Source organism: Erigeron canadensis, chromosome 3, assembly GCF_010389155.1.
Source record: "Erigeron canadensis isolate Cc75 chromosome 3, C_canadensis_v1, whole genome shotgun sequence".
In the NCBI taxonomy this organism is placed as follows: domain Eukaryota; kingdom Viridiplantae; phylum Streptophyta; class Magnoliopsida; order Asterales; family Asteraceae; genus Erigeron; species Erigeron canadensis.
This window is the reverse complement of record NC_057763.1, coordinates 45,805,392-45,828,377: the sequence shown is the minus strand read 5'-3', so window position 1 is coordinate 45,828,377 and position 22,986 is coordinate 45,805,392. Positions and strand designations below refer to the sequence as shown.

Here is a 22,986-nt window from a genome sequence, read left to right as displayed (position 1 = left end):
ATAGTGTAAATAATTAAAAATTAATTTAATTAATCATAGTAAAACTCAACTTCCCTTAAAAGGGAGGTCGAATTCAACCAGTCTGCGATCCTCATCAGACCAATGGTCTTTAGGCTTTTCTCTAGTACCTCTTCTCCTAGTTAGGTCTGGAAGAGGACTCACCCCAATGGACATGGGTATATGTGGTCCATCAATAAGGATTTTCAACATATACCTTTCTATCCCACCAAAGTGTAAGAGCATTCTTGCCTTCCATGTTCCAAAGGTTTCACTGTTTCATCGAATTTGGGAACAGGAGTATTGGAGTAGTGAACATGCACATGGTTAGGGGTTGGAAGAGGAGGAGGATTAGTGTTCACATTTTGAACCGGTGGTGTATTAACTTCAGTTTCATTTTGTGGACCAGAACCATTCTCAGTTTCAGTAGACATCTTAGTAGACCTAGGTTATGGAATTGAATCAATTCAACCTGCCTACTCTGATACCACTTGTAAGTCTCAACTTCTTTAAAGATGGTTACTGAAGACACCTCAATGTCAATGGTGAGATTCTTTGCAATACGCACACTTATTAAGGTGACATATGTAAATTAGTAAAGACAATGCAATAAAGTAAAGAACTTGTAAAGTAAATTAGTGAGACAATATGTATTTTTCAAGTGTATTTTATTTAAATAAAAGGTTGTTGCGAAACTAAGATAATACACGAATGTAAATATCCTAACAACCTATGAAATACAATTGATCTAAAACTTGAAAATTCTCTTAAACAATCGAAAGACTTAAAGTTGTGAAATGTTCCTTTTAATGATTGAGAGAATATTGCACAAGTCACCAAGAATGCAAAGTCCGAATATGCAAAGGTCGTTTGTTGGTTGTGCAAAGACCTCTATTTATAGGCAAAGGTTGGTATTGGGATCCCAACTTTGCCGTACAAATATGGTTGAGAGCATTTAAGGAATCACATCTAATTCCTTAGAAATGTTTGATAAAGTAAGACATAAAGTCACTTTATCCAACCTGCTTTATGTACTTTGTACTTTAATCATAGACAAATGCTATTGTCTGGATAATAGTACATAATGCAAAAAGGTCTTCCTGGTAATCAGTGTAAAGCTTTGTAAGTGCATTTACACTGATGGTCTCTAGTTTACGATCTGGTTAGAATGTCAACTGGGTTTCGCTGCCATTGTTATTCTCTTTTTTCCACTTGATGTCTTTGACTTCAATTGAAATGTCTTCAGGTGTATGATCAGATCTTAACTGGAGGAAGTGTTTAGTCGCATTAACTGTACCTTGCAACTGGACTTTTAATATTTCTTGACAAGTCTTCTGGTCTCCAGATGCAACTGGAGACGGTATAGTTTTCAGCAAAATTGGTCCTAACCGTAACTAACCACCAATGCGTAAAGGCATAAATGGTTTATTCAGTTGGATTGACATTGTCTTTCTTTAACGACGCCGATGGACCACCTTATGGTTCGCCCATCATGTCGGGTGTGATGACTCCATGTATGGTCTACGACCGCCTACACATAACCCCACATCTCTATGTAAGTGGCATAAGTCACTTAGCCTACGTCTAGGCAAAGAATAAAGAAAAGAAAGAAAGATAAAGAAAGTAAAATTATACACAATTAGGAATATGATTATCCTAATGTGTTATGTTTATGAAAGGTTATGATTGTATGTGATATTAACATTAAAAGATGATTTTGTTAGTATCTTATGAAATGGTAAATGTTTTCAAATTCATGTTATCTTACTATTAGCTAACACTTGTTCTTTTGAAAATATTGTACCTTTAGGATAACCACTTGAGCTAGGAGAAGATTAGTTTGGTGATATGGGTAGAAGACTAGCATAGACTCATGCATGCTTAGACTCCCCTTTGATTGAGGAAGCGATCAACAACCGAAACGGTAAAAGAAATGAAGAAATGGCTGTCGAAGAATGATATCTACAAAAGCTTGCAGCGTTTAATGTTATTTTGAGAATGTTTGTTGCTATTTTTGGAACGAATACAATATATGCAACCTTTTGGAGAATTTGAAACTCTTTATTTGGTCCCAAATAAACTATTTATTTGGTTCCAAATGAATAGCTAGAAGCAGCAGCTGCATTTGCAAGTATAATTGTATGAATGTTCTAAACTTCTAGTTCTGGTGGAATGTCATTATATGAGAACATATTTGCTTTTGTTTGTATGTGTTTTTATATTATATAGTTATTGTCAATTATATCATATGAGGTATAAACTTCATGTCAAAATAGACATGGTCGTTTCTCACTAACAGGTTACAGGTGAAGAAATAAGAAAAAGGAAAAAATGAAAGTAGCACTTGGGACTAGTTGGGATTTGGTATCGATATCCCGGTCCCGTTCTGATATGGTACTGGTATCGGTACCGATGGAACCGGGATCGGACTAAGTTTTGACTATTTTCGGGACTGGGACCGTCAGGACTGGGACCGGTACGGTACGGTACCAGTCCCATGCCCATCCCTATGTGGTACTCATCAATCATGCGTGTTTTAGCATGCGATATACATAACCGAAATAAGTAAGCGAAAAAAGATAATACTCGTAGTTGAACTTATTAATAACTAGGTTATACCCGGGCGTTGCCCCAAGCTATTTTAGTTCTCATTGATTTCTCATAAATAATATACAACAAAAACGATCATAGAATTCAGTGACAGAGCTACACGGAGGACAAAAGTGGTTGTAGCAACCATATAGTGGTGTATAAAATTCTATATTTTCAGCACTGTTTTTTAATATTAGTGAAATTCAAAGCTAACTGACCTCCCACCAAAGCATACATTTAGAATCTCCTATCTTCATCTTGACTCAATTTAAGATTACTGGTATATTTTATACACTAAAAAGTATGTTTGGCAAAGGTAGTTTTAGATTTTAGATGAAGTTGTAAGCTGTAGCATTTAAGCAAAGTGGTTACCTAAAGCTTTTATCTTCTAGATATGTTTTATATGGTTGATGTAGCAAAGTGGCTACTTGAAATAGCGTTTCACTTTAGAGTTTTTTTTTCAAATAAAAGTTAAAGCAAGTTACTCTAAAAACGTTTTAATACTATATGAGCTTTTCGTTTAAAACTAAAGTTAAAGCTCCTGAAAATATCTTGAAAGGCTTGTGACAAACATAGCCTAATTGAGCCTAAATTATGTCTTTGCCACTAATAGAACTTGAGTAAATGAAAATATAATTATTTATATATACCCAACATGATTGTATATACACATGTGTTGTGTGAACTGATTATTTATAAATAGTTGATGTTGAAATCGATATATTGATCTATACTACTTTATATATTAAAAAAGCATTAAATTTATTATTATAAATTGTAAGTTCAAATTACAAATAAGATTTCTATATAAAAAAATAACAAACTTTGTAATTATTAATTCGATCATTCATGTGATCGAAACCATTTGAACTATGTTTATAAATAGTTTTACCATTCGCAAGCATTCATGTGAACTTTATTATTTTGTTAAAAAGATTTCTAATAGATAGAATATATATTATACAAAGTTATAATATACGATTATGAGAACAAAAAGGATAGGGTAGATAGCATGGATAAACTAATAATCGGATACTTTTAGTGACGAAATGCCAAATATGATAGACGACATTGAAATATATACGGCTAAATGTAAATGAGAAATATTTAGTAAAATGCAATTTGTTATTAAAAATGTCAATTATTAAAATGAAATATCATATTAAGTGTAGTTGGGAAATAATATCAGAAATGAAAATCTAGTCCACTGGCAATGCGTCCATATGTTGTTCTGCATTCATAGGTTCGAAACCCATTTGTAACATTTAACACCACTTGAATGGCCACTATGAAGGCTGACTAAGTAAAGTAGGTGTTGACCTCTCTTTAATATCAATCTGGTAATGACACAAAAGAAAATGCTAACGTGGGGACCCAGAGAGTGTCATGCGAACGTTTTCTGATAGGCTCATATATATAGAGAGAGATTGATAAATTAAAAATAAATAAAAATCAATGTGAATAATATATTAAAATGATTGTACTATTATTGTTTTTTTTAGACACATATAAATAAATATGGTATGTAAAAATGTCGTATTTATAGAAAACATATATAACATTGTTATATTCTAATTGAAATATTTAGGATATGTTTCATCTATTAATAAAAATATATTTCTAATAGTTCAAAAAAGAATATGATACACTATGTGTAATAATAAAACAAATAAAATGATAATGATCTATTATGATTTTTTAATATTCAAATGTTGCTAACTATGTCAGAGTCTACAACTTCAATGAACATATTATGATTGTTATATTAAAATATCTCTAAGCGTGTCAGGGTAAAAAAATATCGATGGGCATATTTAAAAAAATATTTAAATATAAAAGTCAAAGTTTTAATATAGATTAAAATGTTACTAACAAAACATAGTATACTAAATTTGAAACCATAATAAATTAAAATCTAATACTGAAAATGACGTAACTCTCGTGTAACCACAAACCTAAATTCTAATGTTTAATCTAAAATATAAGAATTTGTTACTTTGTAATAATTTTTTTCTTTGATATTATATATACGAGTATGTATATTCGCTTATTTGTATTATGATAAAAATATAACACAAAAACTATTATCATTTGAGAAAATATTTTTAAAATGTAATCACTATTCGATTTATAGGGAAAGATAGATAAACAACATTGAATTTGATGTTTGTTTTTATATTAAAACTCACAATTTTACATATAAAAATTTGTAAAGTACATATAGCATTGAATAGGAAACAAAACACCAAGTTCCCATTAGATGAGTTGGAAAAGACATGTGCCTCCTTGCTATAAGGCCTAGGTTCAATTCCTAGCACAAACATTTATTTTTAAAAAATACATGACACTTTTAGATACCTGTGTGAGGGTTGACTAAGCAAAGTAGGCGCATACATGGTTGTTGACGTGTCTCTTGGATCGATATGGTGACGATACGTAGGAAAATGCTGACGTGGCGGGCTTAGAGAACGCCACGTGAGCACTTTGAGATAGACTTTTATATAGATATATATACTAGGTCTTTTACCCGCGCATTGCGCGGAAGTTTTAAACTCAGTTTGTATTTTTTTTCGATTGTATGGAAGATTAAGGAATGAATTATTTTAAGTGAGATGAAATTATATGGTACATATGTATGTGTGTAAATGAATCATTTAGAATATGGATGTTTAAATGCTTGAATAATATTCTTTAAAATCTAAAGACAATAAATGACTAACATGAAATTAGTAAATAATATGTGTGTAAATGAATCAACTACATATTTGCTAGATGTTCAACTCCAGCGATATGAGTATTTATGAACATTTTGGTAGATGAATATGAATCCCATTCAGTTATCCACATAATACCTGTTAAATAGTGAATAAACGTTAGTATTGGTAAAGAATATATTAAAATATAAAGATGATTTTGGTAGTTTAGACATTGTGATACCTCCTATTGTTTTAACTCGAGCAAATTGCAAAATGATAACAATATTGTCTTTAGAAGGTTGTGAAGCAATGTAAGATGAGAATTGAGTTGCAAATGTCCCAGCGAGCATGCAATATATGCTATAATTGATGAGCAAAGAAATGTAATTTTAATTAAGTTGAATAAAATACGGAAAAAATAATTAGTTATTAAAGATGATGTTTAGAAGAAAATCCGTACGTTGTGTTTTGTAAATGCAGTAATAAAACCTTTGTCTCTTTGTCATTTTGTACCTCATCTAGTATATCATATTGAAGAATACGTCCGATAATATCTGCGCATTGAAGTAAATAAATTATTAATAGTATATTACAATAATAAAAATTGTATAAGAATAAAAATAGGTAAAATAATATTATTTATATAATATAGTGATCATGGAAGTATAAAATAACATACCAATACTGAATGAAATAGGTTTGTTTAAATTGTAGATGTCTTTAAAATTAGTAAAGTTGAATCCATAAAGAGGTCCTCGAAATTGATTTGATTTAGACCACTTAGTTGATCGATTGAGTAGTAGTTTGTAAGAATTTTGAATTGGAAAGCTTGTTAAATTGTTTGGTAGAACGTCAAAATTTTGTAGTGTAACAATAGTTCCTTCTGGAAATTCAAGTTCAAATTTGTTGATCAATGCTTTTTCTAACACAGCAAGTATCTTGTTTCCCTGCAAAAAAACGTTATTATAATGTTGTCAAATGTATGATATTGAAATAAAATTTAAAATTATTTTGTTTCAATATTACCGTATAGTCCATTAAGAACAAACGTATCGTTCCCGTGAATGGTAGATTATAATCGTAAGGCGTAATAACCAAACGAATAATTCTGACTTTTATTTTCCAAGATGTTTCGATGGGTGTAAGTTGATATAGGTATTTTAGTATTTGAGCCATATGAAATTGAAGATAATTTTGAAAGTAATTGAAGAATGATGAATATATGAGAAAATAGATACAGGATATGTGATTTTATATAGATGTTTTGGATTTTTGCAAGTTAATTATCTTTGTGTTCAAGACAAATATCTTTATATCGCAGGCAGGTTAATTAAATATGAGAGTAAATAAAATTTTTTTATTAGTTTATTAAGTATTTTTATTTAGTTTAGTAAATTATGATCATATATTTTATAATTATAAAATATTTGAAACGGATCATATATCCCATTTAGTTATTTGTTACTCAAGTAACTTTTTAAATTATATATATCAAAATGTAGTTTTAGTTATTTGACATTATTGCCGAAGAATGTTTAAACTTTGAGATTCTAATATTATTTAAAGATTTATATTTAATTAAAAATCAAATAAATGAGGTTTATTGTAAAAGAATAAATGGACATGACACATAGAATAAAATCCAACGTGGCAAAGATTTAAGATAGCCCCGAGGTGCGTTTTGAGGCGAGGCGTACTTGTATCACGTATGAGGCGGTATAGAAGCGCAAGAGGCATTTAAGTAGTCCGAGGCGTTTTACGGTCACAATCTTTCGGTTCATCATTGAAAAAGAGAGGCTGTGAAAAGATTTTTTTTTTAACATAACAACATAAAACGATGCACGTATAGATAATGTAACACAGAGGATGAATATTGAATCAAAAATTTATTAGATGATCTCGGTAAACGTAAGTCTATGAAATATAAAATAACAATTTTTTTTTTATATTTTGTTGTTTACATTTATTATGGTTCTCATTCTTTTCATTTTTTCATCTAGTTCGGCAAACACTTTTTCCACCTTAATCGCAACTTTGTCGGCTTCTTCATCTATCTTGTTAAACTTTTCCAAATTAACTTGTCGTCGTTCTTCAATTTTTTGCATTTTCTTTCGATGTTTCTCTCGTGATTCAACAATAGTAAGCTCCAAGCTTGAGAGTTTGCAACCATCCGTAAAATATAATCCTGTAGTACACATTAAAATAAATTTTACGTTATAATTTTGTAAGTAAAAATAGGATCTATATTTAAGAGTTTTTATATAATGTTAAATGTAACGAATGGTGTAGTTGAAAAAACCAAAAGAGAAAGAGTCAGACTAAAAAAAGAGTTAACCATTAGATTGTATGAAATCCATTGAAAGTAATGGTTGTTATCAACAAAAGTATAGTTTATAATAATGAATATTTTAAAAAAGTAAATGATGTTGTAGGTGATCACCAAGTATATTAGATAGTTTTGTTTCCATGTTTATAGAAATTAAATACATTTAATTGAAGTTGATGTTATATTTTAATTTGGTTGTAGATTACTGTATCTATTAAAATAAGATAATATTGTCTTAAAAAGATTCATAGGTATTTCATATATAGTTGATTTAAATGTTATGTTATACACTTGTCGATGGTTGCCTGTGAATCACCAATTGGAATTATCGTTGATGACTCATTCCACTCTTTTAAGCAGTTAAGCACCAATCAACAAAGTAAATATTTTTTTATAAGCAGTCTAACGTGAAGGTTTGTGGGTATCATATAAGTTATGCGAAAAGTACGTTATATAAAAATGGGTATGTTAAGAGAAGTAATCAAAGTGTTGGTTACGACTAACCATTAAATTAAGTAACAAAAACATGTATTAAAAGTAGTGAATGATGATAGCGAAAATGCTCAGATTGATCAACATAGCAATTCTTTGTGTATATTAGATGAAATTTTTGATTGATATTTGAAAAGGCTGAAAGTAACACTGGTCGATTTTAAGATCATGCTCACCAGAACGATAGGTAAGTCACCACTTGGAACCATCTTTGATGACTGGTAGTTGATATATATGACAATTTAAAGCATTTAGGCATCAATTAAGAAATTGATGTTCTTCTTAGCAGCAAAGTAACCTATAGGTTGTAGGTATCATATATCTGCTAAAAGTACCTTAGATAGAAATTGGTATATAAAGAGAAGTAATGACAGTCCTGTTTACGACTAAACAATACAGTTAAAAAATATGTAGAAAAGCTTTCATAATAGAAGTATAATTATAAGTAGCCAAAGAAGTAAAAGTTACAGAGAGTGCAAGACTTCTTTATACACAACATTTGTTGTAGTCTTTGAAATTTCCTTGTTTTTATCACATATCAAAACTTTCAATCCTTTTTTGCTTGTTACCCTTGAAAGTGCAACATATAATTGACCATGTGTGAAGACTAGACGTTCTAGATACAATCCAACCTTTGAGAGCGATTGTCCTTGGCTTTTATTGATGGTCATTGCAAAACAAACGGCCAATGGGAACTGTCTCCTTTGTAATCTAAAAGGAATCCGTTTATCTGATGGAGACAATGTCATTCTTGGAATAAAAACTTTTTTCCCAATATGGTTTCCTGAAATGATTCTTGCTTCAATAACACGGTCACCAAGTGTAACAACTTGCAACCTTGTTCCATTACAAAGTCCGGCAGTTTGATCAATATTTCTAAATAACATTACTGGAACATCTTTCTTCAAAGTCAACTTATGTTTGGGGAGACCGCCGACATTGATGGCATTGAGGAAATCTGGAGAATAAAAATCTTTGTTGACATCTTGAGCAAGATCAGATTCAGGGATTTTGTCACAGCTTAGATATACCTTTTCTTCTTCGTTGATTAGGTCCATCATTTTGTCGTTGATAACATCTACAACATCATGTATTGGAGCCAAAATTGCTCTTTGTTGAAAGTAAGAAGGGGTTGCTAAATTTTTATTCAACTCTGGATAGATGGCATGAATGATAGATTTGATAGGATCGGTTGTATCTGTTATGAGTATATCTTCAGGAATTTCAACATCAGTTTCTCCATCATTTGGGTTATTTATTGTACCTTCTCCAATGCTCAATAGCCAATCCCCAAATGCTTTTGTCTCAGCGATTTCTAATGGACTTGTTCCTCCATGAAGACGCATGTTAACTGTAACTTTAAGTACAGTACAATAGTTCCAAAGATAAGATGATTTAAGTGAAGCATTAACTATATCTTGACGTGTACCTTGCTGAACAACAGGAAGAATCTGTCTAAAATCACCACCGAAAACAACAACTTTACCTCCAAATGGTATGTGTGTGCTTTGAGGGTTAGTTGATTTTAAAATGTCTCGGAGAGTTCTATCTAAAGCTTCAAAGCAATGTTTGTTTATCATTGGGGCTTCGTCCCATATGATCAACTTTGTTTGCTGTAACAATACTGCTAGTGGACTATCTGGACGGATAGAGCATAATGAGTTTTCGTTTATATTTATAGGAACACGGAATCTCGAATGTGCTGTTCTGCCACCGTCTAAGAGAAGAGCTGCTATTCCACTTGATGCAACATTCAAAACAATCTGTCGTTTTGAACGTATTGCTGCTGATAATGTTTTCCAGACAAAAGTTTTCCCGGTACCTCCATAACCGTATAAGAAAAAAACACCACCTTGTTGTGCACTAACAGCTGTAATGATTGTTTCATAAACATGCTTTTGTTCATTTGTCAAACTTCGATACAAATTACCATGTTTGATCTGTAGTTGGTCAAATGGATAGTTCATTTCATCGTCAATAAGTCTATTTCCAACGTCAGATAGAGATGTACCAACTGGGTAAGGCATACCATGATATTTCTTTAGTGTATTGTTGTGACGTTGTAACAATTTCTCGATGTCAACCAACGCAACGTCAAGTATTTGTTCATGTGTGAGGTTCATATCTGAAATTTTAAAAAAAGGGAAAAAGTGTTAAATTTTATATTAAAGGGTTATCATTGGGTGTATATATATATAGATATAAGAAAAGTAATAACAAAAATGAATCTGAGGACCCTGTGATGAATATTCTAGTTGGTGAGTTGGTGGCTTAGTAATTAGAAACGATTTGTCAAAAAAAGTTTCAGGAGTATGCAAACCTGGTCTTTTTTGTACTTTGCGTTCCCTATGAAGAATGTCTTCAGTTAATAGATTTGATGTTTGTTGCCATACAACAACTGGGTCGACCAAGCAGTCACTTAGAAGCATCATCACAAATAATGATCTTATAAAAGGACCAGATGCAGAGCGAGCTGCTTCTTTAATAGCCTCAATGTATTCTTTGTCATCATCCAACAAACCCATAGCGTAGCAAGTCTCCTTAAAAGATTCATAGGTTCTACCTCCGTAAGTCCTGATTTCTTTATAAGATGCAGGTCCTTTTACATGGTTCAACAAAATTCTTAGGTAAAAAAGTTGACCAGTGTTTGGAGAAACATTATGAATCCTTCCTATAGAAACCACTTTTCTGGATCGCCGAGCCCATTTTTTTTATCCGCCTTCCATGTAAAATGTTCAGGGAATTGACCATATGTTAACGTACGTGCCAAAGAATTTTCCTTGTTGCACTTCATCCATTCTAAAAACATTGAACAATTGACAGAAGTCTTGTTAAGAACATTTTCAATAGTACCCTCTTCGGTGAATGTTATATACTGTTCGCCTTCAAGATGGAAAGGCAACCTTATAACAGAAGGAAATCTGCAATAAATATCGAATCCTAAAATCCTCCAAACTGATTCACATGCTGATAAATATCTACAATCATAGTAGTCTTGTACTTCGTCAATGTCTTCATCAACAACTGCAGCTGTAACTCGATCATTTCCTTTGTTTATGTACTTGAATAGATACTTTATAGTTCCTAACTGGTTGCACCACTCGATATTTAAATGGGCTTGATAACTTTTTGAAAGAGTAGGATTATAACCAACAACATACCTATTATCTAGGGGAATTTTGTTTTTAATTATTTTTCTACCGTTATCCGGTCTGCGGTAGTGAGGATAACCATCTTTGTCGATGGTTGTAATATCTGAAAAGTCTTTGGGGAAATTTTTAGAACATTTCTTGTCAACCATACATGCAGCATCCATATTGGCTTCACCACATGGACCGTGAACCATTAAGTTGCTTACGATTTTATAAAGATCTGGATCAACATTTTCATCTGGAATCTCGGCAGAAATAAAACGATCTATTGAGTCGATGTCCTTGAGTTTATCTTTCTCATTCAAGAATAGACATATATGAGCATGAGGAAGTCCACGTTTTTGGAACTCAATTGTGTAAACAACTACAAATAGATTGAAATGAATTAATAAAGTTTCTTTTTTTTAAAAAAAAATCTATAGAGTGGCAAGGTTAAATTATTTTATAAAAACATACTTGCCTCAAGTTTACCAAAAATGTTGTTTTCTTTGATATCTTGCATCAACCGATCAACCTTAATCTTAAACATTCTGGATAAAGTATCGGCCCTATCTTCCGGATTTAGTTTGACCTGCTTCATATACCTAACAACTTCATACCATTGTGGATTGCATGTGAACGTTAAGAAGAGATCAGGATATCCATAGGATCTGCATATTGCCATTGCGTCCAAGTAGTTCTGCATCATGTATCTATGACTATCGGTAAATAAAGAAGGCAGTATAACTTTTGTACCTATGTTTGCACTGTCGGTTATTCCACTATTTGAAGCTTGTTGTAAGTTCTTCAGTGAATCCGTTCTTAAATTGGACTGATTGTTCCTTGCGTAGGAAATTCCTTCTGCCTCAACCATCGTGTACACATCAACCAAGTATTGTTGGTATAACTTTCTGCCATTATGCAATAAAGATGGTACATCGTCCCTAAATTGGATTTGGTATGCAAAATATTCCATCATGGTGACACTTTTTTTTGTGAGGACTATTTTCATCTGCATTCTTATGATATATGTCAGTTCGATATCCATCTTCAGCATGTGGAAATAACAGTGGATATTGAAGTGCAAGATACTATGGATGCAATTCACTAATTCTTTTTAAATGTCCCGAATGACTTTCAATCAGAATATCACGTTCATCAAAAGACATATCTATGTCACCAACAATCAGAGCTGCAATTTCATCAACACTTGGGAGATTGTATGTGCGACCATCCTTTTGTCTTCGACCGATAAGCTTTAGTTTGAATTTTTCTGTAGGCTTAAGGGTAACGCGATCTCTTGCCATTCTGAACGTTTTGACTAACGGGTTGCAATCGTTTAGTAATTCAACCAAATGAGCAATCAGATCTGGATTTAGTTTCTGCTTGGTTACAATAGAATCTGAAGCAGTTTTACTACATAAAGAATATAATATAATTTAATAAGTTTATTATATGTATATGTATATCTATATTTATATAGTTATATCGTATAATAAGATAATATTATATTGTACCTAACTGCATTTAGCCTGTGTGAAACCTCATTAATTGTGTCGTATATGTACATCTGTGAAAACTTTGGAGCTTCACCTTCTATTGGAACCAATCCTCCCATCTGATGACAATTTTGTCCTTGTATCCGATAGATATAAGGTCTAGGACCGTTATTCACTTTTTTTTTATCAATTTTTCCACCCATTGACGTAAAAGCAAACATCACATTATACTGTCTGATGAATTCCATAAAGTTTTTACTCAATGGATGTCTATTGAAATAAAGATCAGATAGCAACGAGGGTGGTGGTTTGGAATTTGTTGGAAGAACAATTTTGCCGGTATTACAACACATTGAGTATCTTCCATTTTTACCCCCTTCTTTACCTCTTAAAGTTTCTGCATGCCACACCATTGCCCCACAACTTATACACTTGTAGATCGGGTCCCCTTCATCAGCATAATCTGAGTTAAGATTAATTCAAACTGTATCACAAAAGGTTTTTTTTCCCCTAGATTAAATTTTCTATTCATAAGAGCATGATACCTGTGGACATTCCAGCAGTGGTTAAGTATTCTTTAGGTACATGACTATGATTATGAGCAACTTTTTTATTTTTCATATAAATTCTTTGTTTGAGCCGCATGCGTCTAGCTGTATTTGCTCTTGATATTGCTTCTGGAAAAAGTTATGTTAGTTAATACAGTTATAACGGTAGGTAGTTTACATATGGAGAGAAGCCATTATTGGTTGAAAATACCCGGAGAGACATTTGTTAAAGGAGTGATGATTGGAAAGTTAAGATTCTGCACATATGAATGCTGCGATACATTGTTTGAACCATATATACATATCAGCAGAATGAATTTAGGAGTCACTAAGGTGTGGCCTTTGAAGTTAAAGTTATTAGTCTACAAACGTTATTTCCCAAATATTTGATAAAGAGTTGGTACCATATAAATGTATAAAAAGGGAAAAGAGTTTTAATGGTACAATGGCCTTACCATTGTGGAAGGAGTGATGATGGGTGTGTTCATATTCTGCACAAATGAATGCTGCGATTCATTGTTAGCCTCATATATAATGGACTTAACTTTACGTTTGTCATGTGAAACATGGACAGGTGAGGCATCATTTGTGTTTTTTTTTAAGCTATATACATTCTGCGTTTTTTGCGCGCTTCTTTGGCATCGTTGGTAATGTCATCTAAATAGAATAATGAAAGCTAGTGTTTCAGTAAGTTTACAAAGTAAAAAAATTTAATAGTCGAAGTATGATGTATTACCGTGGGAAGCTGCATGGGAAGGTGCAGAGGTGTGTCCATACTGGAGTAAATTGGGAGCATTGGAAACGGTTGAAAATTGTTGAGGTACATTCCTAGATCTTTTGGAAGGTAGTAATCGATGAGAAGTTGATATATGATGTGATATTAATGGCGGCTGTGAAACATGGACAGTAGAGTGAGTATTTGTGTGTTTTTTTGAATCTATATACATTCTGCGCTTTTTGCGTGCTTCTTTTGCATCGTTGATACTTTCCTCTAGATACAGTAGTTAATGAAAGTTAGTGCTTCAATAAGTTTACAAAGTAAATACAATATAATTGGCGTAATATAATGTATTACCATGAGATTGTGCAGAGCTGTGTATATGTCCATACTGGAGTAAATCGGTAGCATTCCTAGATCTTTTGGAAGGTAGTAATCGATGAGAAGATGACATATTTGTCTGATCTTGCATTTGTGTATTTGTGCTTATTGGTTTTTGTTTATTTATAGTTTATTTGTTTATGTTTATTGTTTAGAGAGGAAGAGGTTCGATTATTTAATTATAGATCTAGATATTTAGATATATAGAACGTATATAATATATATTTACAGATATTTACATATATTCTTTTACATATATGTGAAGAAATATCTAGATTTTGAATATAATATCTTGTTTATAGTGATATGTTTGCTACATATATTTGATAAATATTTAATGGGAAATAAGTTAGAAAGAAAGAAGAATAAAATATAATATTTGATGTGTGTGTAAATATGGATTTTAAAAAATATCTAGATTTTGAATATAATATCTTGTTTATAGTGATATGTTTGCTACATATATTTGGTAAATATTTAATGGAAAATAAGTTACAAAGAAAGAAGAATAAAATATAATATTTGATGTGTGTGTAAATATGGATTTTTCTTTCAATCACCGACTGCAACTCACCTAAGTCTTTGACTATCCAATTTATATAAGTTGGACTACATGATGTGCCTTTTTAATTTGCATTCGGTTGGAAAAGTTGGGGTCCTGGAATATAACAATAATTTCGGGGCATGATTGGGCGACTTGTGCCTTTTTGAATTTTATTAATGCTTGTTGTTTGTATTTTCAACACAATCTCGCCTTTGCCAGGATAATGGGAAAAAATTATCATTTAAGATTCTTTTACATTTTGGAGGTGGGGTAAATGAAAGTGGAAAATGGCCAAATAATATGTTAGTGTTTTTGCAACGGTGGAATCCCATTGTAAGATATTAGCTTATTTCTAACAATTGATAAGTGGGATGCCAAAAAAATTTGTAGGACCGTGTCCCAGTGGTGTCAAAGGAAACAAATAGAAGATTTAAATACTATGTTAATCGATTTTCATATATGAATGCTACTGGACTTTTTTCATTTTGAACTTGGGTCATTAGATTTGTTGTTGTGATACGTTTTTGATGAAAATGGAATATGACCATACCGAAAATCGTCGGGCGAAATCCATCTCCTGTTTCATGCACCTAATTATGTAATTTCCAAAAACGAATATTTAAATGGAATGATGCAATTTTATTAAGAACAACCGAAACAATGTAACATTCATAAAAACTAATAATAATAATTAATGGAAAACACCCAATGGGTTAAAATGGATGGCACAACGTTGCATACCAATTTATTAAGCAAAAAGCAAGATAAGCGATTTAGATCTAGCCATAACTAATGGAAAGACATAGAGTTGTCACTGAGGTTCAAGGATTTGAAACATCATTTTCAATGAGAATGCGTCTTCTCTTTGTGGTGGTCTTGGCACTTGATGGTTCCAAATCCGTATCATCATGATGAATAGCGGTTATTGAGTTCATAGTTTCTTCATTGTCTTTCATAATAGACTCCTGAGATGTTAGATACATAAATTAGAGAAGTAAATTTGGTGTAAAATATATTCTTAATTTTTAATTATAAGGGTTTAATAGTTTTTATTAATGAATATTTGGAGGAGACAATAATAATCAAAAATTTTGTTAATAATGAGTATTGGTGGGAAGATAAAATGGAAATTATGGATTTCGTATATACAATAAATGAATTATACATGTTCTACTTCATGTAGGTTACACCACTTTCTAATAATATTTTCGTCGTTGGTAAACTTGCCAACAGTATAAATCTTCCTAGTATATCTTAGATTGTAGGGAGTTACAGATACTCTCCAAAGGTACCTTTGACCGATGAGGGCGTTAAGCTCATCGGGCGATGAGTCATTGTTGTCTGCCTGTTTTTTCTTCAGATCGTATGCAGTACTACTCACCAATTGAATGACATCTCTTTCAAAGAGGGTGAAAGCGGATGAGCCTATTTCATCTTCTACTATGATATTGACTTTGTACCTAAGGTAAATAAACCATAGGGATTAACATTAGTATGCTAATGGTATATAAAATCACAAAATCAACAGTATGTTTATTATGATTAGGAATTAAGCGTTAATGTAAATGTAAACAAACCTTAGATAGACAGGGGGTGATCGCCACACTTGTTATATCTGAGAGGGATTACCAACTGTTCGTCAATTGAGCCAACAATTTCTTGTTCTGGATCTATGGTTACAAATATATACCTTTTTTTGCAGGCAATATAAGACCATTCATCCTCATCAAGAAATCCTTCTATAGTTGATAAGTTCGTGTACCAAGTAGTCTGAATAAAGTTTGTAAAATATGTGAAAAACAACACATATGGTGCAATAATGAGATGCAAGTTTTAAATATATACCTTTTTTTGATTATCAATTGTGGCTAAAGGTTGATGGTCTATGTCCACCAAAAAATCATCTTCTGTAGTTACACTTGATTGTGACTGTTTGGGGGGATCTTATTTAACCCAGAAAGTTGAATGCCGTTATCACTCATCCTATAATTGGCATAAATACATATCAAAATAATAGTGTCTTCACATAGCTACAAAGTGGTGTAATAACATCTATTAAAAAATAAAGTATATTCTAGGTGTTGAGTACCTTTGCTTGAATTCTTCAACCTCATCAATAGAAGCGTTGATCAAGAGTCTAGTTCCATAATAATCATTTTGAACTATGGGGTGCTCTGCATCAATAAAATTAAGGAAGTTCATTACTGGGGAACGTAAATACCAAAAAGACAAACACATTGGTGACATTTTAGTTGCTACCATTCCAAATCTTCGTTCTTGCAAACTGTAGTGTTATTATAATTGGCTTTTCCATATCATGAGAAGTAACAAATGTCAAAAACTGTTCGGCATAAACACCAAACAAAGTGCAATCAAACTGGTCCCTCCTGCGTAAATTGGAAAATATATTATATAATGTCTAGTTAAACATACAACTTTTAAAACACAAAAAAGTTACTCCGTATTCATTAGAGTGGTGTTGATCAGAAATTTATGTTCTTTTTGATCTCCAAACGGTTGAGGATCACCATAAGTAACCACGCAGCCAATGACATCTGTAATAGCACATATTAAAGTCATACTATAAATCATGTGTACGGACCGAATGATAGGGAAAAGATGTTATAAGTAACAGGATATAATTAATAAAATTACCGATAGGGTCACCAATGAGAACTTTTTGGTTGGTAATGTTGGTAAAAGATTCAAACTTAAATCCATATAAAGGACCATTAAAGTTGTCGGCAACTTTGATGGTTGTCTTTGTAGTAAGAGTGAGCTTATATGGATATTCGGTAAGCTTATATTTCGAGTTGTTTAAACCAATATTGAAATTCGAGATAACGACAACAGTATCATCAACCAAGATGGACTGAAATTTGGCTTTATTAGAATGACTTAATGATGCTTGCATCTTCTTTCCCTGTTACGAAGAGAGGAAACCATATTTTTTTTATCATGTCAACAAATAAAAAATAATAAAAATTTAAAATGCTGTAAGTGAATTCATAGATTAAAATAATGAAAACATACACGTTCGTCAAGTATAAGTACTTCCAAACTATGGAGGTGTTGTTTTTCTCCATATCCAGGTTGCAGCCATGTTTTAAGTATACGTGCTTTCACTGAACAGCTATTTCGATATTGGTGATATCGATTGAGCTTTACATCATAAAAAAAAACCATATGTGTAGCCATTGCTGCGTCACAACGTATTTATATAACAATTAGTACATCATTGTTGTTTGAATAACAAAAGATGTCTTTTCATAATATGAAGCAAGGTAACAAAGTGTACAGAACATCAAGGTTTTTCCCTAAAAGCAAGTACATACTGTTCTTTTATTATTATTATTATTATTATTATTATTACTAATAATCAGGTCTTATTTATCCTGTCATCTTCTTTGTTGAAAATGGCACAAAAGATTTTAGATTTATGTTAAATAAAAATAAGAACATACACAACAACTAATTCCAACCATGGTATACTTGTAACAAACAATTAATAATAAATAACTCAATTAATCTTAAAATATGTAAAACTATTAAACTAACACTTCAGCCTGTTCTATCAAATACATATGTTGTACAGGGTACAGGGGAATCTGATTGCAGGCAGGCAGACATCACCAATCTGGCTGTTCCAAACAGCCAATTTCATTTTATAGAAGTTGTTTAAACTGAAAGGGAAATAACAATAATCAAACCAATCCATCAATAGACAAAAAGACTACAAAAGAAAGGCACTTTTATGTACCCTTTAACACTAAAAAAATAAACAAATGAATTAAAAACTTACAGATTTCGAGCAAAGAAGAGATACAGAAGGAGAAGATAAGTCGATAACAGCTAAAAAAAATAAACAAATGAATTAAAAACTTACAGATTTCGAGCAAAGAAGAGATACAGAAGGAGAAGATAATTTCAAAAAGTCTTGATCGATATATATATATAAGATGAACATTGATGTATTTTTTGCGTAAATGATATCATATTCCTAATTATGAAGATCTGAATTCCTATAATATAAGGGTTTATATAATTTGAAAGATTAGATCTTATGAGTAAATGGGATCTATGAATATGTACGGGATATAGATATAGATATAGATCTATGAATATCTATGAATATAAAAGAAAATAATTGCCAAAGAAAATGATACATTGGACGGTTTGTTTGGCTTTTGTTTTTTTTTTACCTAATTCTAATATATAATAGAATTTATCATTTTTTTTTATCATCAAATAATGAGAAAAAATGTATGAGAATGACACATAAGTGTTAATCCTATGTGGCATTTTTATAAAATAGGTTTTATTTTTTGGACCCTTTAGAATTCTTAGGATTCCTACTGTTTTAATAATTATATATAAATATATACTAGAATATTGGCAAAGAAAATAAGAAGATGCCATGTAAGATTTAATCCTATGTGGCAATGCTATAAGTTAGTTTCAAGGTAAAAATGCTCTAAAATCGTTTGGATTCCTAATGTTTTAATAATTATATATATATATATATATAGATGTAATACAACCTCGATCAATGGTCTTTGTCAAATTTAATTACAGTAGCTGTAACATTGACACGTTCTTATCTTTATGCATGCCACCAACGATAAACATTAAGTTTATATCCCTCTAAGGCATGGAGCTCTTCAAGTGACGGAATCAAGTCAAATAGACTTATTTCCTACATAATATATGCATAGTAACTTTAGGCACTAAACGTGATAAAAAATTTTTTTTGCTAAAATGAGGGTTGGCATGACTTACAGGTTAAATAGAATAGAAACTACTGGGAATTGGCTCATCAAGATTGAAGGTTGGCATTCCTGAGCTAAAGTTCGCTACGCATTCTTTTAAATTTAAAAGACCCTTCTCGAGCGTCCAAAGACATGTTTAATTGGTCCAGATCAAGTCCCAGTGGTCCTAATTTAATTGGTTGTCCTGATTTAATTGGTGATTTAGTGTATAAGCAATCCAAAAAGTAGGCACCGTTGGATCTTCATTCTCCTTATTCTCCGGCGGGACAACCACCGCCACCACCTCCTGTGACTTTTCCGGCGAAAATCAGGTTCCTTTCGGGTGGATACGGTACGGGCGTTGCCCTCATCCGTTCTAAACTGGTTGTCACAGGACACATATGGAAATCGTATGGATTTGATGTGCGGCGATCCAAGAGATGGTAGCGCTTTGATACGGTTCAGGCGACACCCTTGCTATCGGTGTCGTGGTTGGGGTGGTCGGAGATGCTGGTGGTGGCGGTGGTTGTCTTGCCGGAGAAAAAGAAGGTAGTGGCTGGCGGCGGTAGTCTCACCGGATAAGAAGAAAGGAGGAAGCCTCGTGTACTTTTTGTACTTATATAATTAAGCTGTACTTCTATCTCTAATATAACGCAAAACTTGGATCTGGGTTAAAATAGTTTCCTGATATTATTTGTATAGATGGATTTCAACACGAACAATAAAGCATGATGATTGATTTTACAAATTTTTTATTTGTTAGATTTTATGAAAAAGATGTAAAAGGTTTTTTGAATGAAAGTGTGTTAGATTAGGAATTTATAAGGGATTAAGAAAGAACAAAGTGTGTATATGGTAGTTGCAAAACTTGAATAGACAATTATACCCTCATTAGATTAGGAACTGCTAATTTTGGATTTATTCTTGAGTAGACGAGCAACAAAGACAGAGAAGGCCGTAAGGCCAAGAATCCTTTGGAAAAACCTTATGGGTGAAGCAGCAGAGACGTTTAGATCGACGACCAGCGCGAGGTTCTCATTAGAGATTCAAAACGGTGAGCATATGGATGCTGATCAGTTGTGGACACACTTGGCAAAGGGTATGAGGGAGACGGCAAAGGCGGTACTAGGGGAAACAAGAGGGACAGGTAGTAAGCGGAAAGGGGGTAGGGAATCTTGGTGGATCAGTGAAAAGGTCCACACAAGGTTGCGACAAAACTTAGTTGCATTAAAGAACTTATCAAGAGCAAGCAAAACGGGACAAATGAGGACTGGTCCTTGGCTAGGCAGAGATACTATGAAGCCATGAAAGAGGCAAAGAAGATTGTAGCTATAACAAAAGAAAGAGCGTATGAAGAACTATATAAGAAACTAGACTCAAAGGAAGGCAAAAACGATATATTCAGAATTGCTAAAGCAAGGGAGAGAAAACGTAGGGATTTAGGAGACGTCATCTATATTAAGGATGAAAGCGGACGGAGCATTGTGAAGGTGGAAGACATTAGGAAAAGATGGGAAGAGTACTTCGCCAACCTGTTTAATAGAAGAGAGTTGGGGCGAAGTGAAGGAGGAATCGATCACAGTACTCACTCAAACATATGCTGCGACAACGACGATACTCCGAGGATCAGCCAAGAGGAAGTAAGGCTTGCCCTAAAGAAGATGGGGAGAAACAAAGCAACATATCCAGACCAAATTCCTATCGAGGCATGAAGATGCTTGGGAGATGTGGGGATAAGCTTGCTGACAAGCCTTTTCAACAAGATTTGGACAAGTGCAAAAATGCCAGAAGAATGGAGACTTAGCGAGGTCATACCTATCTATAAGAACAAGGGGGACGTATAGAGTTGTAGCAACTATAGGGGCATTAAACTCCTAAGTCATACCATGAAGCTATGGGAGAGAGTGATAGAGATGAGGCTTAGAAGGGTTACAAAGGTGGCAGAGAACCAATTCGGTTTATGCCATTAGGTCGACAATGGAGGCTATTCATATCACCAGAAGCCTTATGGAGAAGTATAGGGAAAGACAAAAAGCGCTACATTGTGCCTTCCTAGATTTGGAAAAGGCATACGATAGTGTACCACGACAACTGATTTGGAGGACGCTATAAGCGAAAGGGGTTACCGGGAGATACATTAGGGTTATTAGGGATATGTACGATAGGGCGAGGACCGGTGTTCGAACCCCTGTGGGGAACACAGAACATTTCTCGGTAGATATGGGCCTACACCAGGGTTCGGCGCTTAGCCCATACCTTTTCACGTTGATCCTAGACGAACTGTCCAGGGGCCTACAGGAGGAACTACCGTGGTGTATGATTTTTGCCGATGACATTGCGCTGATAGCGAGATCGACGGAAGAACTAAACCAGAGGCTAGAGAAATGGAGAAAAGCCCTTGAAGACCATGGTTTGTGTGTGAGCCGAGAGAAGATAGAATACCTTAGATGTGACTTCGATAACCAGGAGATAAGACAAAATGGGGATGAGGTTATTAGCATTGGGGGCCGCATTTTGCGTCCAAAGGAGTCTTTTAGATACCTGGGATTAGTGATACATAAATCGGGTGGGATAGACGAAGATGTGACACATCGAATCCAAGCCGGATGGATGAAGTGGAGAGCAGCTACGGGAGTTCTATAGAGTGGCTATTAGACCGACTATGCTATACGGGTCAGAATTTTGGGCGATGATGAAAGCCCAAGCGGATCGAGTAGAGGTGGCGGAGATGAGGATGTTAAGGTGGACTTGCGGGAAGACCTTAGCAGACAGGATCCCGACGGGAGTTTTTAGAGCAGAACTTGAAGTAGGGACCATCATTAACAAGCTAAGGGAAGAGCGCTTGAGATGGTTTGGCCATGTTAGGAGAAGGGATGAAACTGCACTACTAAGGAGAGCGGAATCTATTCATGTGGACGACATACGAAGAAGGGGACGACCAAAGATGAGGTGGGAGGATCGATTAGCGAAGGATCTAATTGAACTTGGCCTGTCGGAGGACATGACCTCGGATAGGACGACATGGAGAACTAGGATTAGAGTAGAATAGTAGGTTAGGGTAGGACTTTTGGGCGACCTGGATAGTCTTCTTTTCCCATATTGCCTTGCCAAAGGAGGTGTGGGAGGGTTTGGCCTAGAGAAGTGGCTTAGCTACGCTACAGAGGACTTTGACGTGACAGGAAGAGTGGTAGGTAGATGGAGGTGGAAGTACGGAATTCCGAATGCGTTAGAGGAGCTTCCAGGTAGAGGTAGTGGAATGCGAGGGTAAGGCATATGGGTTTTAGATTAAGTATACTTTTTATTTAGACTTTGGT

The 22,986-nt window shown here is 33.5% G+C and overlaps 2 protein-coding genes and 1 long non-coding RNA gene across 3 annotated transcripts; all 3 read right to left on the bottom strand.

The window, feature by feature from the left end:
* Positions 1-8,567: 8,567 nt before the first annotated feature.
* On the bottom strand, positions 8,568-10,628 carry LOC122592241 (ATP-dependent DNA helicase PIF1-like). The gene is made up of 2 exons (XM_043764433.1): positions 10,424-10,628; positions 8,568-10,228 (listed from the first exon to the last, which is right to left on the bottom strand). The coding sequence occupies exons 1-2, from the start codon at positions 10,626-10,628 to the stop codon at positions 8,568-8,570; spliced, it is 1,866 nt and encodes a 621-aa protein (XP_043620368.1).
* A 146-nt stretch (positions 10,629-10,774) lies between these two features.
* On the bottom strand, positions 10,775-12,210 carry LOC122592240. Its single transcript, XM_043764432.1, has 2 exons — positions 11,712-12,210; positions 10,775-11,619 (listed from the first exon to the last, which is right to left on the bottom strand). The coding sequence occupies exons 1-2, from the start codon at positions 12,208-12,210 to the stop codon at positions 10,775-10,777; spliced, it is 1,344 nt and encodes a 447-aa protein (XP_043620367.1).
* A 4,405-nt stretch (positions 12,211-16,615) lies between these two features.
* LOC122590588 lies at positions 16,616-17,298 on the bottom strand. Its single transcript, XR_006322544.1, has 4 exons — positions 17,184-17,298; positions 17,014-17,098; positions 16,770-16,907; positions 16,616-16,694 (listed from the first exon to the last, which is right to left on the bottom strand). It is a non-coding gene; the product is annotated as an uncharacterized LOC122590588 (long non-coding RNA).
* Between the last annotated feature and the right edge of the window lie 5,688 nt (positions 17,299-22,986).

Coding starts and splice junctions, on each gene's coding strand:
- LOC122592241 (XM_043764433.1), bottom strand. CDS start 10,628: ATGGGTTTGTTGGATGATGACAAAGAATACATTGAGGCTATTAAAGAA. Junction 10,229..10,423: donor CAAAGTACAAAAAAGACCAG/GTTTGCATACTC, acceptor TTAAAATTTCAG/ATATGAACCTCACACATGAA.
- LOC122592240 (XM_043764432.1), bottom strand. CDS start 12,210: ATGGAATATTTTGCATACCAAATCCAATTTAGGGACGATGTACCATCT. Junction 11,620..11,711: donor TTTTGGTAAACTTGAGGCAA/GTATGTTTTTAT, acceptor ATCTATTTGTAG/TTGTTTACACAATTGAGTTC.